Source organism: Charadrius vociferus, unplaced genomic scaffold (genome assembly GCF_000708025.1).
Source record: "Charadrius vociferus isolate BGI_N301 unplaced genomic scaffold, ASM70802v2 scaffold384, whole genome shotgun sequence".
NCBI lineage: Eukaryota > Metazoa > Chordata > Aves > Charadriiformes > Charadriidae > Charadrius > Charadrius vociferus.
In genome coordinates this window covers 916464-940282 of record NW_009648234.1, presented here as the reverse complement: position 1 = coordinate 940282, position 23819 = coordinate 916464, and the positions used below count along the sequence as shown (strand labels likewise).

General features: G+C 40.5%; 1 protein-coding gene across 6 annotated transcripts in view; it reads left to right on the top strand.

The window, feature by feature from the left end:
* Positions 1-19611, top strand: part of EBF2 (early B-cell factor 2) — a 143777-nt gene extending 124166 nt beyond the window's left edge. For 5 of the 6 annotated variants that reach the window (XM_009884129.1, XM_009884130.1, XM_009884126.1 and 2 more), the window contains 6 exons: positions 5169-5257; positions 6370-6435; positions 6544-6721; positions 8125-8310; positions 9921-10088; positions 19089-19611. In XM_009884129.1, coding sequence (XP_009882431.1) covers positions 5169-5257; positions 6370-6435; positions 6544-6721; positions 8125-8310; positions 9921-10088; positions 19089-19120 — 719 coding nt within the window. In that variant the 3' untranslated portion in view covers positions 19121-19611. The remainder of the gene's footprint in view (positions 1-5168; positions 5258-6369; positions 6436-6543; positions 6722-8124; positions 8311-9920; positions 10089-19088) is intronic. The other variant, XM_009884131.1, reaches the window with a different exon arrangement.
* Positions 19612-23819: the final 4208 nt, after the last annotated feature.

The window sequence follows — 23819 nt, the reverse complement described above, 5'->3', positions numbered from 1 at the left end:
GACAAACTGTTAAAAAGATGAATATAAAAATTAGATATAAATTTCAAGGGTAAATCTAAATGCCACAGTGGAGCTGTTATGGGAGCTCATATGCGTCCTGTAATGTGTATTTATAATAGGCTCCTCGCAAAGTGTGCTGCGCTAGCACTGCTGTAGTTATGGTTCTGTCAGCGTTTCCACTCTTAAGTGCTATCATTCAGGGTGCTGCAACTCAGCCATCAAATTCCTCTCATCGCCCAAATGTGATGTGTGGACTTTTCCATAAGGTTCCCAGATGGAAAAGTTTTATAAGAGTGAAGCCAACAGGATTCTATGGACATCTAACGGTGTACTACAGAGTACAGCAAAAATCTGGAGAAATGGCTTGTTATATGGTAACGGCAGTCCATACTTTAGTAGTTAAGTATATACTTAAAGTGAGAGATAAAAAGTCTATTTTTACATCACCACAACTAAACATTTAGTCCCCGTGTGTACCTTAATCTGGTGAGAATACAGGTTACACATACATCTCCATGTTCTGAATTACTTTTCTTTCATCAGCTGTTCCTAGAATAAGACATTTGCTGCTAATCTAGCAGGAGCCTGAAATTCTGCTTTTAATACTACACAAATGCAAAATCTCTGCCGCTGTGAGTAGTTCCATTATAGTTCCCTTGACTTTAATAATGCTTACATCAGTTTACACCAGCTGAGGATATGTCTCGTAGGCTTTCATATCTTAAGTTTGATCACAGCTCTGCATTTACTCTGCCACAGAGATGCTAACCTGGAAATGTGTATATCGGGGAGATTTTGAACATAATTTTCCTTGCTGAGCAGAAATCCTCCAGGGGTTAACTTGTCAGAGCAATGCAATATAAAATAATCTGTAGGATATGTTGGACTCCCGGGTTGTACTATATCAGTCTCTATGCCAGGTACCAAGGATAGGAGGTACTGGTTTGCTAAAGCTTGTAAGTAGATTTGAGAAGGTCTTGTTATCTGCTTGTGGGAAACAACGCTTACAAGGATGCAGTGAGCTCTACAAATTGGAAGGGTTTGGCCAGAATACAACGGCTGTGACAGCGTTTGCGAGAACAGCTCCTACCACTGTTTTAGCCTAGGAGAGACACGTGCCGTAGGAGGTGATGCTGTGTTGGAGTAGGGTGTTTGGAACAGCTGTTACCAACAGAGCAGATGGACCACAGGACCGCTGGCGGTGCACTTCTAGAGCATCCTTCCAACTCCAGACCACAACGTACCCCTCAGAGCGGGCTGACCAGTATGTGTGTACCTCCCAAGCCCACGATTAGCATGATTATAGCAAGCGAGCTGAGCTTCTGTAGCCGGCAAGATGGAAATGTTTTATGCTGTAGGGTGAATACCAAGCACCTCTTTACTGTTGGCTTGAGTGAAGGTAGTCACTAGTGCAAAGGTGGAATTGAAGCTTTAAGGCCTCTGGTGCCTTTTTCTCTGTGTTAACCTCTTAAAGAAGGTTAGGCATCACACTCCAAATACTACACTACTGTATTTCTAGAGATGTGCATACTTTGTTTCTTCTCATTCATCCTTTGCAAATGGAGGGCTTGTTGCCCTTTGGTCAGCTTCATGGAGTAAAGCAAAGATGAGGTGCAGAAGGTCCTCCGATGGGGCCCTTTTTTGATTGGCGGAGAGGGAGAGTGCGCATCTCCCAAGGCGTACACTGGCAATATCAGAATGAGCTGTCACTCATGGTAAATTGTGCAGATCGTCATAACATCATCTTCTTTCAACAGTCTTATGTGCTTTGATGTGTGGTGAAATAATTAATACTTTAAATGTCAGCACTGTTATCATTGGGTATCTCAGTTAGTCCCCATTGAGATGAAAGGGACTGAGCTGTTGTTTCAGGTTTTGCAAATGCCGACAGATGTCACGGCATCGGTTGCTCAAGTGTGAGAATTTTTTTTTTCTCCTATTCTGGTGAGTCATAATAGCTGGAGACTTGTATTTAAAAAAAGCGTGAATTTTGGAGGGTAAGGAACATTATAGAAGAGGAAGCACTGTGCCATACTCTATCTGAGCCTTGTCATAAATGAAGTCTGGCAGACTGTGGGGCGTTTAGACCTCTTCCTACTGCTGACAGTAACAATTCTGTTGTTAAAACAGTTATGCTAGAGTGAGGTTTATAGACTAAGCAACAATTTAGTTTATTCGCTAGATGGTTGCTCTTTCTTTGCATACATTATATCATGTCATGCACAACTTTTTAAACTATGCTCTGGGAAATTCAAGAGACCCCTTGTGCCAGAAACACTGGATTTCAGAGTTGCCAAAGGGATTTTGCTGTACCTGATTTTTCTTGGGGGTTTCATTTCAGATATCTGATTTGTAGGAAATAATGAGCAGCTTGCTTCTGTGTCAGACCCCTTTATTGTCTCTGAATCCATGAACCCAAAAGCATTTGGATATAACTTGGGCATATTTCTATGTAACAGATAGATAAATCAGTACTGATCCAGTAGCTCTTTCTCAGTGAAGTGGTACTGTGGTGAAGCTGTTTAAACTTGCTGGTGGATTCTACGTTTTGCCCTTCAGTTGAAAAGGTACCGTTTACTTCTACAAATGTTGGATGTTGGTTTTTAACAGGATTTCATGACAGAGATATTTTTGTTTCATTAATGAGTAAAACTAGTGGTAGGCAATTTTGTTGCAAGCTGTACAGAAAACCTTTTGTGCTGAAAGACATAACATATACATTGATTCAAAATGGCTGAGCTATTCTTAGAACAATTCATTGTTGTTGAGAAATGATTTGCTGCTGTTTATCTATCAGAATGAAAATGTCCATGTCAATCCATTGGAAAAACGTTTGTTGAATAATAGCCAATTTCTTCTTTCTGAATTAGCATTTTGTATATTCCCATTAGTTATTTTTAGTGAACAGTGTATATATATATGTTTAAATTCCTATGTATTTTACATTGGGTTTGCTTAGCTTAAGATATGCAACTTAACTGATCAGACTTGTAATCAAGAAGAGAAATGGCACATAATGATGTATAGGCCCTGGAGAGAACTGGCCTGTAATTCTCAGGATTATTGGCAAAAAACCCCACCCCCCAAAAAAAACCCTCTTCCCAAATGGGATGTAGATTCTGTGGCAGTTGAAATGTGTATTATTAAACTCCTTAAGCAAACCAGAATGGCTCCCAGTGGAGAGCAAAGATGTTCTAAGTATAGCCAAGACTAAATTCTCAGGTCTGGGTTTTCTCTACTCAATTCCCACTTGATTATCTCCTGTAATATTTAAACTTCATGCCATGCCATAATTATTTAATAAAAAGTAAATATAAAACGTATCTCAGTGGGAAATGTGACCTTTTACCTTCATGTTGTTATACCAAAGACAGACACAGATAAACAGGGAATCTGGATCAGTGTAATAGTCTGTCTCACTTGATAGTTTCATTCTTCCGGTGTCTGAGATGGTTATTGGGTAAGGTGCTGAGTATATTTTGGAAGATTCAATAAGTGCCATCAGCATCTCTTGGAATCAGGTCTTTTCAGCTGTGCTGATGTCACCAGTTGTTTAAAAAAAATTGTTTTCAAAAGAACCACAAGCGGTACAGGAGGACAGAAGCTAGCACTGAACGAGGATAGTGCTAAAGGACTTACATATGTTACTTATTAAATGCCTCATGGAATTCTTAGCGAGATTCTCAGCATGTGATTGCACAAATGTGTCATTTGAATCATAATGCACATTCTGAAATACAAGGAAATTCTAAAAAGCCCTACCCATAACTGTGTTAGTAAACACCAATAATCCTAATGTATCAGAGGCAGCCAAAGCCTATGAGCACGCAGAACACTAAAGAACTGACTTTTGGTTTCTGTATTAATTTGAATTGGAGTTTAATTTTGAATAATCAGAAATTAGATTATTATTGCAACGATTTCATAGTAGAGAGTATTAAAGTGTCTGAAGTTTTATGAAACCGCTGGTGATGCCAGTAGGGCTCTACCAGCTATTGCTAACTGAGGATCTGGGTCAAAATATCTCCGTTTATCCACTAGAGATTAACATCATTACAGTGAAGTGGCTGTGTATGCATAATAGCCATACACAATTGAAGAAGTTAATGTGTCTAATGAATAGCTGTGCCCTAGTTTGTGATGGCAAAATGTTGGGGGGGATGCGTGTAATGTGTTTATTAGATGAACAAATTCAGTATTCTTGATTTCTGACTGTATAACGAACATAGTAGAAGACCTGTTCTAATTTGTGTTTGTACCATAACTTGCTATATTATTGCTGTGGTCAGTTTTGTCCAGAGTAAATATATGCATCCTTAAAGGAGTATTTTGTGAGAATGTTTCCCTGCTGTATCTTTCAAATTATTCCCTCAGCCTTTGATAGACGGTGACAAGTCAGCATCGGAAACGGGAACAGTTTTAAGTACAGAAGTCACACTTTTTGTTCCCTTATTGAGTAAGCCGAGCTCACTAGTGCAATACTTACAGTTAGAGGTTTTGCAGATGGCATGCAGCGCTCACATAAATGTTGTCATCTGCTTCAACATATCTGCCTCTGAATGCATTTTCTGGAATACTGGCAGAAAATGAGCATGTACATGGAGTTCAGCTGTGCCCAGCGGCATGAGCAGGCACAGGGGGTGTGCACACGTGCGTATACACATGGATGCACAGAATTCTTTTAAGGCTTCACTGTAAGCAGAAAGATTTCACCAATTCTTTATTTAACAAATAACAGACACAGAGGGATTGTCCAGGAGCACCGTGCAGCTCATTATACAGATAATGGCAGCAACATCTGTACAATTAAATGGGTGGAGTTGGGGTACCGGGAGTCAGGGGACCTGCTCTGTGTAACACGGTGCAACGTTAATAGCTTGTGTGTCACAGCTTTCTTAGCGCTGCAGTAAGTATTATCTTTGAAAAGCGATTAGGGATCCTCATGCAGAAGTTCTTGTAAAGCTTAGCTTACCGTTCAGCCTCTGACACGCAGGGATGAGGGCTCGCCTGAGCAGCAGGCAATGTGCACCTGCTGGGGACCCAGGCAAGGAGAGGTTTTCTGTGGAGAAGTAGTGAAACCCATCTTTCTTAGGTAACAAAACAGAGTTATAAAAAGATATACATATATATACTCATATAACATAGTGGGGTTTTTGTTTTTCTTTCAGCTTTAAATGAACCTACCATAGATTATGGTTTCCAAAGACTGCAAAAGGTCATCCCAAGACATCCCGGTGACCCCGAAAGACTCGCTAAGGTAAAATATTTTTAAGCATTTCACTAAGCCCACCTAAATACGTTCTTTCACTTCTAACTCATAAAAGAGACAAAATTGTATCTTAAATGACAATTACATCTGAACATAAGTCCACCAATTAGTTGTCGGTCCAAACAAGAATGTGAGTAGGACCCACAGCTACCAGTAATTTGTATTTGTTAGAGCTCAAATGCTGTCTGTGAACACCTTTTGCTGCTAAAATGGAAGTCCAATGCGGATGTCTTCCCAGTTCCTTTGCATTTATCCATATTGGTAAATCTCTGAACCTAAATGATGCCTGAAAAGACAAAGGATTTGTTGCAGCGGTCTAACCTTAAGGGAAACTTTTCATAAAAGAACTTTAAGTGTAACTTTTTCTGTAGCAACAACTGCAGTATGCATGTGTTGAAACAACTCAGGATTTTAGGTATCTATAATACCGCACACTGTGTTGATGCAGCACCTAGCACAACGAGAGTGGCATTAATGACTATTTCTAGATTTTAGCACAGTACCAAAAGTACATATTATCATATTTGCATGATGAAAGACTATTGTATTCAGATAGTATATACTGTGTATTTTTTTCCTACAACCACAGGTAACATAAGATAGCTAAAGTGTTTTATTTGTTTTGTTACCATTATTGAGAAAAAATGAATGGACCCGGAGATAAATCCGACTTTTTTTTGTGTCTATGCAAAAGAATATATTGCAATTCAGTAGGGAACGGAGTTCCTGTTTGAGTCGGGGCTGCCTGAAGCCTCTCTCCATTTTTGAAGCTGGTGAGCGCGGGCGGGTTCAGGACTCTGGAGAGCTCCACGACCAAGATGGAGCGCTGGGCTCTCGCCACACTCGCGCTGGCTGACGGCTCCATCGCACCCGTGTCAACACGCTCCAAACTGAGGACTGATTTTGGATGTCCAGTTTGAGATACTGTATGGGGTTCAATTTTTCAGATAGGTGGCGAGTAATAGCTCTTTAAGGCACCCATTGTTCAGAAAGACCACACACAGACACCAGTCACTTTAGAGAATGCTAGCCCTGGTTTTATTTGCATTGAAATCCTTTTCTGTTGCAATCTCAATTTTATGCATCTGCTCATCCTCCAGGAAATGCTGTTGAAACGAGCTGCTGACCTAGTTGAAGCACTGTATGGAACGCCACACAACAACCAGGTCAGAATGACTACTCTCAAGAAGGGAGCAGTATCCGTTCAGGTTTAGTAATAAACACCAGAAAATTTCTCCAAGCATGTTTCTGAACTTGTCTCTTTCATTCTCCAGGACATCATTCTGAAACGAGCTGCAGACATCGCAGAAGCTCTCTACAGTGTTCCAAGGAATCCCGCGCAGATCCCTGCACTGTCTAGCTCTCCTGCTCACAGCAGTATGATGGGAATCAACTCCTACGGCAGTCAGTTAGGAGTCAGCATTTCAGAGTCAACACAGGGGAACAACCAAGGTAGGCACTGCAAGTAGTACAGTGTTAATTTAAAGAATGAAAAATTGAAGCACAGTTGCTTCCATATCTCAGCTTCTCTACCTGCTCAGCTTATGTACAGAAACATGGTGTTTAACGTGTCAGTGTTTGTTAGAAATGGATGTGTGCTGCCATTTGGGATGATGCTATCTGCACCAGGTTCCACTCACCAGATTAGTTATGGCTGAGATAATTTTTGAGTACTTTTTGATACCAGCTTAGCCCTGAATTCTCTCCCCGCTCCCCTCAGTATCTTTTGTTTTGCTTTGTTTTGTTTTATCTTTGTTTTCACAAAAGACAAGGACAGCTTTTCTTTTTTTTAAGGCTGCTTCTTCAGTATTAGTTTTACCAACTTGCGTATGTTGTATGTATTGCATTTACTCCAGATATATTATTGATTGTTAGGAAACCATGCCATAAAATTATGTATTAACAGTAATACATCATGGGAACAATACCAACTTTGGGCATTTTCTGACTCTTGAATATTTTGATGTTTAGCACTTGATTCCAGTAACATACAGTCTGTGGCTGACTCCATGAATAGCTGCGTTAAACGCCCTAAGGCAGTAAAACCATGTCATATGAAGTTAATATTACATATACCATATTAAAAATCATATAGATAATTTTGCTAGTTTTTTTTAAGGTCTTACCAGCTCTGAATTAGAACTTCATAACATAAATGGGCAGAAATAACCTGACTTGATGTGTAAATGGTAACCACTTTTAAAGTAGCTATTGGATCGCATCTTTCCAATGAAAGCTTTTTGGTGTGAAAACCATTTGCAGCTTTAATAATAGCCTTGTACTTTAATGCTGGTAGTTACAGTGTTCTTAAGTCTCGTTTTGGAGAAAAAAAAGAGGTTAAATTTTGGCTCTCAGATATTTGTGATTGTTCTTTTTTAAGATGAAAAATGGTTATTACTTATCCAGTTTATTCTTTCCCCCAAGTAGTGTATCTTCAAAGTCAAGCTGCAAACAATATATGGGTTATAATTTCCCACTTGCTTTATTTGTAATTAATCAATAAATTGAAAAGTATTACCTCCCCCCTAAAATTGTAGAAAATCACACATATATTTTAAATTCTACCTCAGAAAAAGATAAGCGCACACATTTTTTTCCCAGGTCTTAGAACAAATTTTAACTTTCAACAAATATACATCAGTTCACTTCAAAAAGTTAGTTTCCCACATTGTTTTAAAACTTAATATTGCTTCACTCAAAAGCATGTGCATAAAACCCACTGAATTTAATGGTACTTGCTTCAATGTTTTAATTAATCTGGATTTAAATAAGTCATTTATTTAAGCTGGGAATATACAGGAGAAAGTTTTAAGCCCAAATCCACTGACATGCTTTGAAATGTGGTGGTTTTTTAGGTTACATTCGTAATACAAGCAGCATCTCGCCCCGCGGTTACTCATCCAGTTCCACACCTCAACAGTCCAATTACAGCACTTCCAGCAACAGCATGAACGGCTACAGCAACGTCCCCATGTCAAACCTGGGCGTTCCAGGCTCACCTGGATTCATTAACGGCTCCCCAACAGGATCCCCCTATGGATGTATGTACTTTGCTTCTTTTATATTTTATTCTGCCTCCTGATTAATTTAATTTACCACATCAAAAAATGCAGCAAGTGATGTTTTTCAAGAGAAGTTGTCAAGATTTAGTGAAGATTTTTGTAAAAGGTTTGGATTTGTGTTCTGGTATATTTTAGTATGAACTAGAAAATGTTCCCATTCTTCAAGAAGAATAGAAGAATCTTTCAAGAAGAATAGAGGAATCTTACTTGGTTTTTTCCTTCATTTTTTATCCTCATACAGATTCCTAAGTGGCAAAGGCCACAGCAAGAAATGAAGTATGATTTGCCACTTTAGGTGATTAAGCAAGTAGCCATTACTTTTAGCATAGAGACTACTCCAAATCCTCTGTAAAAGCCACTCTAAAATAATTTTTATGTGTATGAACTGCATTAACAACAACTGCAAGCTGAACTGTGGATCAATTTCCTGTGAAACTGTATTACCTTGATAACCAGAAATATAACAACAATGGAATTAACTTCTGGAAGTGAGTATAATTGTGCTTCCAGTTACTAGTTTTACCATGAGCAAGTCACTCTTCCTTCCACTCCTTGGCTTCCCTCTGGCAAGAGTGTGTGTAATATATATATAAGAGGAGGAAAAGTTAAACAGCTATTTACTTATTGACTTATTATTTAATTAGTTACCTACACTACAGCTTACGGAGGGTATCGCTCCCAACAGTGTCAGGATTGTGCCTTTCCAGAAAACACCTGGTATCTTGCAAAATATTATTTTATTTTATTTTATTTACATTCACATCACCTGCACAAGGACTGACCCACTTTGCAGTGGTGATGAAGGCTCCTTGCTGGTCTGAAAGCTGCGAAACAACATCCTCAGAGTTTGAGCTGTAATTTAAGGTTAAGGTGCAACTCAAAGGATGTTCAGGTATTTTGACATTTCCCCTGTTCTGGAGCTTTGCCATTGACTTCAATAAGGAAAGGACCGGGTCTGCAGCGTATTGTCATTCTGATTGCAAACTAATACTGCCATGAGACTTGGGGACTGACTTGAAGGCACGTGAAATATGGTTATTTGTTCCTTGTTTTGCTGAGAAATAGCTGATATTTTTCCAGACGGTAAGCAAACAGTTGCTTAACAAGCTATTGGACATAGAACGGGACTTTTTCTCACAGGATACTTCTTTAAAAAGAAATCAATTTAAATTCAAATCTAAGCAACAGCTTAAAACATCCCCTCTCAACTCCAACCAGGGAAACCTTCATTTTAAAACAGCTGAGGAGGGCACAGGAATTACCAGCCTTCCCAATTTCCAAAGCACAAACTGTAACTGGACAGGCCACTGCTGTCCTACTGTTTGTTCAGAATGACTCCCTCTCCCTTGACGACTTACCGTTTTCTGATATCCTCCCCCCTTCATTTTAAAAGGATTAAGCACTCTGTTTTCTTAACCACTCAATATAACTACCTCTCTGCTTTAGACTTAGTGTAAACAGCCAAGTCAATGTGAGAATGAGGTCTTCTTTAAGAAGTAACGGGAGTAATCAGAAGGTAGACATTTTAAGCAGTTTTACCAAACTTCTATAATGCATTTCTGATGAGGATTCACTTTTTTCTTTTGCAGTGATGTCTTCAAGTCCAACAGTTGGCTCCTCCAGCACTTCTTCCATCCTTCCATTCTCCTCTTCCGTCTTTCCTGCTGTCAAACAGAAGAGTGCCTTTGCTCCTGTCATCAGACCCCAAGGGTCTCCTTCTCCTGCCTGCTCTAGTGGCAATGGAAATGGGTTTAGAGGTAAGAAAGGTACAATTAATATTCAGCCTGCACACGTAAAGCCCACTGTGTTAGCCTAGGTAAACACAGTAATCATCTGAATACCATTACCCTGATATTACAGGACTCAGTAGTGAAAACCTGACCCAATCCAACTGGATTAAAGCAATGCTCCAAGCTTTGTCTGTTTGGTTTTAAAACAACAGGGGACAGACACTCATTTATACCGAGCAGGGTTTGACCCACGCTGCATTTCAATACCAGCTCTTTTGTGAGGACTGACTTCTCCTTAGGCTGCAGGGACCTGTAAAACAAACGTCTGCCCTGCAGAGTTAATACACCGCTCTGTACGTAACAGCCAATGTCTTGAAACCTGCTGCAAGGTTTAGGCTCATACCGGGAATTGAGCCCTACAGTACATTTACAGCCTTTTTAAAGGTGATCTGCAAAACAAATGTGAGTACTAAGATAAGAATGGAAACCTGTACTAAATTCTTTCTTTTAACAGGCTGTGGGGGGGCATGCGGCACATAAATACGCTCCAAGTCTCCATAAAAAAAGCCTTTATAGGGCCTGAGAAGTCATCTGGCTCCTTCAGACTTCACTAGAGATACCATAGAAAACACAACTCTGGGAATTCAGCCATGCCCAGAGCCAGTGGTAATTCTAAAATGAGCCCTACAAACCGCACCTGTTGATTTGGGTGCATTATAAATCCTTAGCTAGGCTACAGGGACTTACATAAACTGTGATTATTTTATACAATAAGGAAATTCTAAGTGTGTTGAACAAAAACAATTACATTTTTAAAAGGTAATTTATAGAATTCTGCTATATATCTGAAACAGCTTCTTCCCCGGCCCCAATTACATGAAACTCCATGCTCCTCTAAGATCATCTTCTCCCCATTAATAGAAGACACTGATCCAGCCATGTAAACGCACAGGTATCGTGTTGACAGGGAACATAATTTCTTTTCCACTCTGTTTAAAGAAGATGAAGGATTTGAAGCAATTTTTTACACTATAGGGGCCCAACAGTTGTAGCTCTTTATCTAAACTGTTTAGAAATGGGTTTATCTTTGATAATGCTTTGTATGATCACAGCGTCTAAAGAGTCATCATCACTTTTTTCCTTCTTTATTGGGGGTGTGTGTGAGGTGGCGTTCGTATCAGCTAACGAAAGGATGTATTGATTTCACTGCAATTTTATAAAAAATGAGAGGGTTTAGCTGTTTTAGGGAACTATTCCAAGGTAAGATAATTTGACACTGATTTAGTTAAACATTTAACTAGGAAGGCCTATGAACTTGTTTAGCTTAAGCCAGTTGGACAGAGCTACAATTAAAGACGAATCAGCATGTTCAGAGCAGACTTGAGTCTGCTTTAAAGTTAAACTTGTCTCCGTGCTCTGTTGAGAAGGCCTCATTGTTAAGAAGTGACCCAAGATAGTGCTAAACACAAATCAGTTCAGTAAGCAAATCACTCATTGTTTCTGGGAGACAGCAAAAGGACAGATTAAGAAACCACTGATTTTTATTTAAGTGAATACTATTCCTTAACCTGCCAAGTCTGTCCTGTCTGCTCAAGACTGCTTAGCAAGTTCATCTCTTTTCACCCTTTTGTATACAGGTAAAGTACTAGAGACCATTTGGTGCCATTCATACCATTTAGCGTTTACAACATATTTTATCCAATCTATAAATTAGTAATCAGTATGAGATTCTAAAAACAGAACTTTAATATTAAGTAAGTATAACATAAAATCTCAGAGCTAAAAACCTAGTCCTCGCATCCACGTATTTTTACTGACAAAAGTCTACTCCTGAGGCGTTCAGGGTTAATCTGTCTGTTGAGGTTATGATTCCTTACTGAAATGCCTTATGCACATAGAGATGCAGAAACTTGGGCACGGATAAACAGATACAAAAGTTATTAACCATATCCCTTTCTTTGTGGGTTACCTCCTTGTACATCAACACCTTGATACATAAATATATAATACGCTACAAGCGCTATTTAAGTAAGTTTTCAGCAAATACAGTACCTAGTAAGAGGGGACTTACCAGTCAGACGGCAACAAGCAGCAGCACAGCTGGGACTCGCAGCAAAGGCAGTAGTTGCTTCACAGAGTCGAACCTGTCTGCCCAAGGTTTGTTGTGCCAGGTCTTTCTAACTATTTCAGCCATGGATGCAAATTCTTCTTTTCAACTGAAATATTTAAATTGATGCAAGCTGGGGAGCACATGCTTTGGAAAGGATCCAGATACACACAGCCTGATATCCAAATTAACGTTCCCACAGTGTTGACAGACAGATGTGGCCAGAAAGTCAACAGGAGGGTCCCAAAGAGGCTTCTTGAATGGACTTACCATTGCGGCAGCAATGGGAGATTGTTAATCTCCTCTGCTATGCCATCGCCTTGTGCTGTAAAACTAAGAATAGATGTGTTGGTAATGTAATTGATTTATTTACTTATTTATCAAACTTGGGCTTGAGTAAATACTGATGGAGATACAATAGCAAAAGCACACAGCAAGCAGTAAATATATGCAGGCTCCTTCCCAAAGCACATCAGGCAAGTGTTTTGACATTACCTCTCAATTTCCCCATCCATAACACGGAGAAAGTATCTCCTTAATGGAGATTTTTTGAGCTTTGGCTACATCTTTTGTTCGAAGGCAGAAGTTTCCTGGTGATACAGTCTCCATCCTACTTCCTGCATCCTGTTGCAATGAGAACATTAGAAATACTACCAGCACCTCAGGGCATGCCACTCTACTTACTAGCAGCAAGGAAAATCTAGAATAAAGCTTCCACGTACGTTCGCCACAGCAGTGTGTAAGCCTGGATTAAAACTAGTCTAAACAGAAGGAGCTGTACAAGCTTCACCCTCAGATTAGCATCTCCATTATTCTAGGCAGCTTATAGTATTGCTGGAAATGTTTTTCTGACTGTATTTTGGGAGGAAAGTCTTGGCGATGCTGAAAAGCTGCTGGAGACAGTAGGACAGCTGGTAGAAAATATATTGTAACTTGAAAGTATCAGCTAAGCATGAAACTTGCGTATCTACTGGCTTTCGGCTTTGGGCTGCACAACACAGCCAAGACGTGCAATACCCTCAGATAACCCCCTGTGCCATGTGTTCCTGCTTACCTCTTTCACCTGCCATCTGCTATACATTCTTACAATGTAACAGGCCATGCTAGGTAGAGAACAAGCAGCAATCCATACTGGACACCACTCACTTCTATATGCTCTCCAAATTGAGAGCAGGTGATCCTGATCAGAACAATTGTGTGCTCCATTCATGTCATATGTCAAGGCAGTTTAAAAAAGGCACTGGGAAGATATAATGTGACGTGACGCAACACGGCATGATAAGTACACAAATGCCTAATCAACTCATCTCAGATGGAAGGCAGCTGATGGGAAAAGCAAGCAAATTGGAAACTGCTGGAACAGCATGGACCGCTGACTGCCCAGATTACCTTTGGCCAGCTCAGCACATCTCAATGTAAAAATGCAAGCTCAGTTACAAGGAATAGCAGGCAAGCCCCAGAAGGTCAGATGTTCCATTAACCATCAGGATCCCAGCCAATCCAAAAGGTATTGAAGTCTGATACCCTTAGGAACAGTCTCAATTTAGCAGAGGGGACATCTGCACGATTCCCTAAAGAAATACAGGTATTTAAGTTGAAGACCCTAATTATTAATATCTTGTCTTGACAAAGTTACGGGTGTCAACAGCACTGGGGATTCCAGTCCCCTTGTGTTAAAAGGCTGTGCAAACAGGTAATGAGAAAAATAGTTGCTCTCAAAAGTTGGTAAGGGGTGGGATTCAGACGAAATGGCCGGCTCACACTTAAAGCCATGGCTCCTGCTTGTCACCGGCCCAGTGCCCAGCCGAAGCCTGGCTCCAGGCAACACTCAAGGCACAGCATTTTAAAATAACTCTTAACAGAGGTTCTAACCAGGTAAAAATAACTGGGCCATTTCCACCCTGGGAGTGTTCAGCAATACTCTTCTGCCTGAATTGGAATGATTCCAGAGCCTAGACAGTGATTTAAGTATGCCAAAGGCTGCAAGTGATATATACACGGTGACAATATATATGAAAAATATGTATCTGTCATCTGATTAAATTTGATACATTGGAAGGAACAAGTACATTTTTCTCCCCGGTTTATTGGCAGAGACGTGAGTGGCACAGACTGCTTCAAAATAAAGAAAACCTTAAAAGATATTTAAAACTTCTTGCTAACACTTAACTAAGCAAAAATATCTCCCGTTACTATTAATTACTTATCTTCATTTGATGGGATGTTAATTTTAGTAGCTAATCATATGTCACAGACTTATTCAGGCTAGACAAGAGCCCCATTTTTAATAGGAGAAAACAAAAATCTGCCTTCTGCAATGGAAGAAAATATTGAAGACTGTTAGGTGTCATAGAAAAAGAGGATATTGCGCAAGATTCAATATTGACTTCTGCTTTGCAGGTGAAAACTTCGCCACTTTCTAGTATAATTGGAAAAATATATAACTGCAGAGTGGCTACACATTCCTGTGCCCCTTAATAATTAAACTAATGCATATATGACTTTGCAAAGACATATTTTGATTTTACAGGTGTTCCTAATTAACTTGAACCAAATCAAAATAATTGTTCAGACACCCTTTTGTGCATAGACAGCTTAGCACCATGTTGAGATAGTAACTACATCAACGCAGCTCGATAGATGAGGCCAAGTTAACTTCTCCATCTCTTAGCTATCAAAAGTTTTGCCTAGGCTTTTTCAAAACAATACATAAAATATGTATTCACCTGCTTATCATCCAAAAGAGACAAAACCACCGCTTATTTATAAATATCTCACCTGTCTGTGGTTAGGCTATCATGAGTGAGTGAATGAAAATTTTCCATCCAAATACGGAAGGACTTCTGCAAGAATAAAAAAAGTGTTAATTTCCTATGGAGGAAAAAATAAAAATAAATTCTTTAGGAAAAACTTGAAGCTTTTGGGCTACTTTTTAGTGTCTTAGTTGGAACCATCCTTCACAGGTTCTTCGCAGAGGCTGTAATTTAGTTCACTTACATTTCAGTATACAGGACGATGGTGCCCTTCATGGAAGCCACTGATGTTTTCTGCTCACTGAAAGCCAGCTGTGTTTTCCTCTGAAAATCCTTTCTTTTCTCTATCATTCTCAGTTGATTAGTTACATAATAATAAATGATAGATAATAAATGGGTGCGTTGTTTTATAAATGTCTCTGTGGTCTTAATATTGAAAGTAAAACTGCACATGTTCTAGCGATAGTCACGATGGGAGTTGGAGATATCACTAAGGTGAAGCCTGCGGGCAGAAGCTGCACCTTTTATTAGACCAAATTGCGCAGAAGCCAGCTGTGCCGCCCACAGCTGGGTGCCTGGCAAGGTGCAAACCGACCTTTACGTACAGGACAGCTCGTGCATAGAGATGGTTCTGGCACTGCAGGGTAGGAACACTCATTTAAGGCGCTCGGAGTAACACCCCTGGAGCGCTTTGTTTGCCTCTTCGGAGAGCTGCAGAACCGTAAGACTGGAGTTTTGCTGGAAACTGAGTGGCAAAAGAGGAAAACCAAATGAGGGAGCCAGACATTTTACATTATAATGATTGAAAACGCTCAATACCCATCTTCTCTAGGAAGCACAGTTTTGAAACCAGGTCACAATTTAGACACCAACAAAGCACCTGTGATATCTGCAGAACCAGATCGGGGTGTGCGCACACACGTGTCCACGTGGGTGTTTATACAGCACTAAGCCCCTTTCCCGTTCTCGCCAAAGGGCTGTTTGAACTGCAGAGTTCTTTTCCACTGCGAAGCAAGACAGCATTTGCAGGGGCCACTTGTATACACTAGGCTTCTGATCATTATTAATTACACCCATTAAAGGTGCCTATCACCATAGCATCTGGGTACTACCCATGTTTGATTATTTATTTATAAAAAAATTCTCCAACCTTGTGACAATTTTAATCAAGTGTTTCAGTTGATAATTGCAAGCTGTCAAGGTTAATACAATAAGGCTCATCTCTAATTCTTTTTCCATTTCCCTCCAAGAAAAAAAAAAGACCCTCTGGGATAATGACTGTGGTTTCTATATTCCCAACTCATCAGGGAGTGTCCTGCATTGAACCACCTTTATTGAAAAGTTACATCGATTCAATATATAGTAATACAGGCAAAAATAATTACAGCTTTGCTAGCAGTGTAAGACCTTAATCCAAACCTCACAAACATTCAATAAAAAGCGATACAGGCTGGGAATAGGCTTTTGACAGTGCAGCCCCAAAGGGGACTGGAGGTGGGGTGGAAATGGACAGATGAGGGTATGTAAAAAGAGAGAAAACCACAGAGCAAAACCGTTTAGATGAGCGGTGGAAAAACAGGTGAGAACAGCAGACAATATTCCTCAACCTCCTTGCTCTTTGTTGCAGAAGGTGGTGAAGTTGCAACATTAGGATGAAATGCCAGCAAAACAATTTGGCTTTGCTTGTCCTTCCTAGGTTACATTATAGTTTCACTTGAATCGGTCCACTGGCAGGTTCCATCCTAACAGCTTCTGAGGAGTATCTGCTCTGGAGCACTTACAACCTGGAACGACAAACCAGCTTGGGCCGGGGGGGCAATAGTAAGGAGAGGAAAGCGGGGACTCGCTACTTGCTGAGGAGGGAAGGAAAGGAGGCAAAAGAGGCATCACCAGAACCCCAGGGGTAATAACACGCTCCTCCCGACTGCAGGTGGCAGTTTTGCTGTTGCCATCGCTAGTTTTGAGTCCAGGACTGCTGAATAACATATCTTTAATTATGCAGTAAAAATGTACTTTCCCTTCAATTGAAGGAACTTTCCAAAATGCTGCATCTGCAAGAATTGTTAAAACAGTTTTGAAGAGAAATGTCAGAACCTCAGGCTTGGTCTTTGCTTTGATCTGCTGGAAGAAGTTTTCCTTGATTAAAAAAAAAATGAAAATAACGTTGATTGATAACAACAGTATCAGAAAAAAGCATTTATGCCAATACGGCCTAACCCCCTGGGGAACAGAGTTTAAACTACACCGGCAACAGACCCTGCGTGTCTCAAACTAAACCACACCAGCTATACCAGTCTGCTGCCTCTCTGCACAGACAAACTAAACCGGCCCAGACAGAGTCCGACTCTGGCTCTGCCAGGAGACAGGACTGCCGCGGGCAGGGGCGGCCAGGCCCCCTCAGTGGCAGCGCGCCTGCCGGTGCTTCAGGCAAAAGACCCGGCCGGGTTACCGAGACAAACAGTTTAAATTCTCGGAGCCAACCTGCAGGATTTTGCCTGAAGCAGATTAGGCAGCGCGAACACAGATGGCTCCGCTGGGATACCTGTGGGATGGTGGGGAGCAGCCGAGGGCACGCACTCACCTCTTCCACCGGCCCAGCGGAGTCTGGAGGAGGGCATCAATCCAAGATTCATCAAGTTTTGTTTTCTGGAGGACAGAAGGGCCGACAGCACGTGGTTTGTCCACAGGGAGAAGGCTCTCCAGTGTCAGGCTGGGACACTCCCCTTAGGAACATCCATTGGTTTTGGGGGTGAGGAGAGGAAAGGAGGCGCCCCCTCAGTGTCATCAGAAAATCTCTCCTCTTCTAATGCACCCTGCCCCCTGAAAACAGGCCTCCAAATATTTACCTCCTTTATTTAGTTATGTAAATTGCCTGTTTGAAAAAATGTTTGAAAAATAATAGCAAATTTCTTTGCAATTGAAAACTGTAGATATTTGATTAAGACTGTTTGGTTTCACTTTCTCTTTCAGCTATCTGCCAAAACTGGCAGACTTCTAGCCCTAGTCAGTTACTAAATGTGAAAATATTTATTTTCCTATTGTATTAAATCATAGACCATATCCACAGTTGCTTAAAATCAACACAGCTCCAATAAAAGAGTCATGTTAGCTGAGGCTCTTGCCCTAAGCATTTTTTTAAACACTATGAACATGAGGGTGAAATTAATTCTCAGAGGACAGGGCTTTAAACACATGAATAATCCCACAAATTTTAGTGAACATAAATCTTTGCAGGATTAGGACCTTGCTCTGCACTGAGGCCCCTTTGAAAATATGACTCACTCATTTGTTATATAAATACGTATAAACTTAACTTACCCCTCAAAACCTTTGGGAACAGCACCAGTTCCAGGCAGCTTCAAATGTTGCTGTTGTCAGTTATGAAGAATATAGCTGCAATTAAAGGCAGTGAGAGTGACTAATAAATAATTTACATAAGCCCAGTGTTCTGGGAATGTGCCAGGTAAGACTACAGCGATTCAGACATACGGGGTAAACCAAGCGAGAAGGAGAGGCCGGTCCGTTATTTCCACTGAAACGAAATTAGCAGCCCCTCCCTCTGGTCATTGTCCAATGCGTCGGGACTTGTCATTCTCTGCCTGGCGCCCGTCAGCAGTGCCTGGGCGAGTCCCCGTTGCTTGCGCATCTTCCCTCCCTCCCAACAACCCTTTCTGCAGGCACAGGAGCCGGCTGAGCGGGAAGCAGGAGACCCGGCTCGATTCTGGGTCTCAAGAATGATTTTGAGTGTTCAACTTGAACATGAGAAGGCTGAAGTTTTGGGGACAGTTCTGAGCAATGTCCATCTCCGAGGACATCTCTCGGGAGATAAGCACCCGAAAATGGTTGGGCATTTCTGACAATTCATGTACTGAGACTCGAATTAATCCTGTATCCCCTTTATCCATTTAAGAACCACAATGGGCCATGGATTTTGGTGAATGTACTATGAAATAGCAATAATAGTCCAGTGTCTGGGGCCACTGTCAGTCTCGCATGCGAGTCCTCACTAAAGCATAAAGACATTAAAAGAAACACAAAGGTTCAGTTTAACCTGCAAATGAGGGCATTGCTGCAAGACGGGACTGCACACAGATGGGTGAAGGGCTCAAATATATTTTGTTCCATAAAAATTGCCAGAATTTCATCTTTGTCAATTTTCTTTTTCAGCCATGACTGGTCTTGTCGTTCCCCCGATGTAAGGCAGAGGCAGCTCTGCTCCTCTCCCGCTTCCCTTTTTTCCTCTTTTTTTTTTCATTTTTCTTTTACAGCACAAAACTACTTATTGTGATGGACCACTAAAAAGAAAAAAATAGCACTACAAGCTCTTTTTTGGGGGAAAGCCAGGCCCGGGAAAAAAAAGGAACATTTTTTGTGGATGGGACAAGATAGAAGTCTGCATCTTTTACCTGTTTCATATTTCTGACACAACCCCGTCAACTCCTAAAACATTGTGAATGAAGAACCAGCCAAGAGCCAGCGTGAACAACAGTTGGCAGAACGGAACCAGAAATGCAAAGTCTTTCTTGAAAGACAGGAAACCTTCCTAAGATTTGTAAAATATTAAAAGGAGAAAGAAATTGGCAAAATGATTCAAGCTTGCTATTTTGGATACAATTTGTTTTACTTTGTAGGGGAAAAAAGTTGAAGTTTCTATTTTCTATCAGATATCGATTTAGTTTATGCAGAAAAAAAATCAACAAAACAGGGTACCAGCATGAAAGAATTTCTAGGACAAACTGACATGAATGATGGAACTTTGGTGTATGTGTGTATTTGCTTATAGTTTAACCTCTTTAAAAAATGTAAGATGTTTTACAATTATTTAAATAAATAAACTTGTAACTTATTGTATGTAGAGGTAGAAATTAAACCCTTTTTTGGATTTTTTCCTCCAGTTGTACAATGAAGAAAAATGATGCAAAAATGTAGTGATAAGTTTGAGATATATTATTACTGCTGCAATTGCTCCTCACTTCTTCCCTCTTACTCAATTCATGTGCAAGGATGTATAGGATTCTTTCGGATTATCAAAATCATCAGAAAAACTTTTACATACGTTGTGGTATACAGGTCACTAATTCACGTGTGAATTTTCATCCTCCTCATCTTTCCCTCTGCCATTTTTTGTTTCAATTAAAATATTCAGGTACTAAGATTAACTGGTAAGTTTCAAAGACCCTACTGGCAAATGAGCGGCACTTAGGGATTTGAACAAATCAGATTTTTCATGAGGTACTGCGTTTATTTTATAGATTCAATGTATGAATTAGGAGGGAAAGGGTTCTCTAACGTATTGTTTTTCCATGTAGTTAGAACACCTTAAGTTCAGTTATGCTTCATATTAAGGGTGCATTTATAAAGGGGAAATATGTATTTGAATAATTTATGCACTTTTATCCTGAGTCATTAAAAATGGTAAGTATTTTCCATTTATATATTGAAGTTCATAGAAGTAATCAATTGCTTTGAATTTTTCTGCATTTTAGTGTAAAAAAGGTTTAGTTCTCCTTAGCATCTCCTCTCCTGAAACAGGAAGGTGAGAACAAGTCTGATAAAACAAAAAAATCACTAGTTATCTGACTAAACCAGAGACCATTAAAAAGAATTTGATTGTTGGAAAGCCATTTTTTAAGAAAAAAAAATCAGCTACACTACTTACACCCCACTAAAATAGACACAATTCACAGCTGCACAAATAGTTGTTCCTATGATAACATCTTTGTGGTAATAAATAAACCCTTAATATATGATTCCCTGAAATTGTACTTGTCCATTTGCCCAGTAGTTTTATCGATGGGTAAGTCAAATAGTGATCCTTATATACGGTAGAAGATGTTCAGTTCAGCGCTGGCCTCGGGACGGGGCACGGCTGAGGTCCCCTGGAGCTGCTCTGGGTTAGCAAGGGACTGGAGAGCGCCGTCTCCAGCCGTGGCTCAAACCCAGCTGCAGCGGTTAGTGACTGGGAGGCTGGGCGGTGTGTGCGGTGTAGCACCAGAGAGACCCTCACCTGGTGGAGAGGCTTTTGGCATTTTGCATTCTGCCAACACGTAAAATCCTTCCCTTAATTGCGCAGGGCGGACAGCTGCCCGCGGGCGACCCGGCGTCTGGCGCAGGCTGCAGGGGAGTACGTCCTCCGTGGAGCTCAACTTTCAGAGCGTAGTGCACAGTTCAGCGTATGAGAGAAGTGTATTTAGTATAGACGAAGAGGTACAGGATGTGTTTCTTAACCAGAGCGCAGCAGAGCAGAGAAGCCGGGGGACTGGAAAGACAAAGACACGGGACTCCTCTTGGCATTCCTAAAGGTGATGCGCGTGCAGGGGAGCAGCTCTGCACTGCGCCTGACTCCGCTGGGAGGGTTCGCCAGGGGCTTCATTAAGTGCCTTCACAATGCTACTGAACTGAATTTTTAAAAGGTTGAGGGCGTTTACTGTCTTCTAAAACTCAAGGCCAAATTCATCATATCAATAAGAATGGCTTTAGAAGCAACTTTAGAGAGATTGGGTGGGAATAATGTGTTTCTAAGAAGCATGAATATAGTGAGAGTCTTACAGTCAGGCTACTGAAAGTGTCTCCGTTCCAGAAAAGGTGAAATAAAACAACTCACCATTAACGATGGTTGCAAGTTCATTGACACTGCGGGTTCTTTGCACGCCCTTCGTGCCACCAAGGCAGTCACTGGAGGTCAGCGAGGCAACCAGCCGCGGAGCCACGTGATCTCTGAAATGGGAAAGAATCACAGGTGTTAAGTGATCTGGAGCTGTGGCTGTGCGCTGCCGGACGGTCACCTCTGGTAACAACAGGGCTCACTCTCAACCTGGTCATTGTTACGCAGAACAACAAAAAACCCCAACAAAAACGTATTCATAGATTCACAGGTACCGATACGCCAGCAGGGCTAAGAGTGGGGGGTACAAATTCATGTTTGAAATTCTGCATGCATACAGGGAAAAAACAGATTGAGGATTATTAGAGCTGGGATTCAGACTTCCATGAATTTCAGTGAATACTGCATTGAGTCCTAGATTTAAAAAAAAATAAAAGTCTTGCTGGACCAGGCTTGCTTCTGATCTATTATTTCCCTGCCCCCATTTTGATCTACTAAAAAATCCCCAAACAGCTCCAAAGCATAAAGATGGTGGGTTACCCCCCGCCCTTCTCTGTACAGGTTGCTTTTAAAATTTTATCATCTCTGCTTAGACTCAAAATTCTACGCGCAGCAAATATTCCTGATAGACAGGAATTTCTAGACCACATGCTGAAGAGCAGCAGCTTGCTACCTGAACTCCTCTCACATTTTTTTAACATATAAGATTTGCATTACAAAATTTCAGTCAGAAAGGTTTCCAATTAAAAAAAAATTGAGACATTTAATGGGAAAAGCGATTCTGTTAATGGTCCACCCTTCTTTTTTATTATTGCTTAGTCAGCATAGGCACATAAAGATCACTGAAGTCTTGGGAAGATTCAGGGAAAAAAGTGACCGGCTGAAAAAAGAAACGGTTTGAGATGCTCAACATTCCTTTCACACTTCAGTTATTTTTATTAGCTCCGTCCAGTTGCTCAAGTGGGAGAGCCATGAGTCCAAATGAGAAAGAAAAGCTCCCTAGAAAGCTACTTCGAGTACTTACAGGAAGAGAAACAGGGCCAGCTGCCTTTGTTGATGTAAACATGGAAAATGATTTTTTCTGGTTTGATTTGAGCCAAACAAATGAAAAAAAAATTAAACATAGGAATGATTTAGAACACGGATTTTGCTCATGCATGGAAATCATCGTACTCAAGATGAGCGTAGAACTTACTGGTAGCTTTACAAAGAAAAGTGTGTGTAAATAAATACAATCAGAAATCCTTGACCCTGAAAGAAGGACTTTGGCAGTGGCAAAGCACCCAACAAAAAGGAAAAGTCATGTAAAAATTTGTGTGTAAGGACTTTTTCAATGTAATAAGCAAATCTGTCCTCTTTTAGTTATTGCTGTTGAGTATTCCCTAACAGCTTTCCTTTTTGCCACTAGAAAGGTGAAAGTGTTGCGATAGGTAACTACAGATTTTATCATACCTTTGAAAGAGTATGTTTTATTTCATTATTTATCTTGGTATAGCATCTTACTCTCCCTATTTCTTTGCACACTTCCAATATGCATGGTTTTTAAAGACCGTTTTCTCCCTTCTGTAAATTAAGGCCTCGTTTCTCCCTACTGTATAGTTTTGGGGTTTGTTTGGGGTTGGCTGGTCGTTCTTTTGGGTTTTTGCTTTGTCAGTTATATACGGTATGAAGTTGCTATGCACAGAGCTTTTGTAAAGATAGCTTTTTTTGTTTACTGTTTTTAATGGTCCTACTTATGGAAGAATATCTTGTTTGTAAAATGAATATGTCTACTTCAGTTTTAAACTTTAAATTATCCTAACAAAAAATAAAATTTTTGTACTGTAAACAAGGGGGGGAATTATATTAATTTCAGAGTATTCAATGTGCTTTATTCTTTATCATCTTCATGGGTCACTCAAGGTACTGTTACAGCAATAACACTTTAAAAAAAGGTTAATTATATGCTCTGGGGCAGTTTTTCAAATCAAGCCTTCACACCTGTAAGGCGTCCAGCCGCAATTTGGTAGAGCCAGATGGAGATTATGCCGGTCACAGAGTACAGACAGTAACGGTCTCTTCCGACCGTTCCTTTCCTGCAGCTGGCTAACAAATTGGACAACACCTTTGCGAGAGTTTAGTCTTTTTTTGGGGGGGAAAGGAGTCAAAAGGTCATAGGATAGCTGTAGTTTCCTTTTTGGAAACGTCCCCTTTGTCTTAGGTTTCCTTTTTGGAAACGTCCCCTTTGTGGGGGGACGTATACCATTGGTATACGTATACCAACCAGTATACCATTGGTCAAAGCACAAAATCAA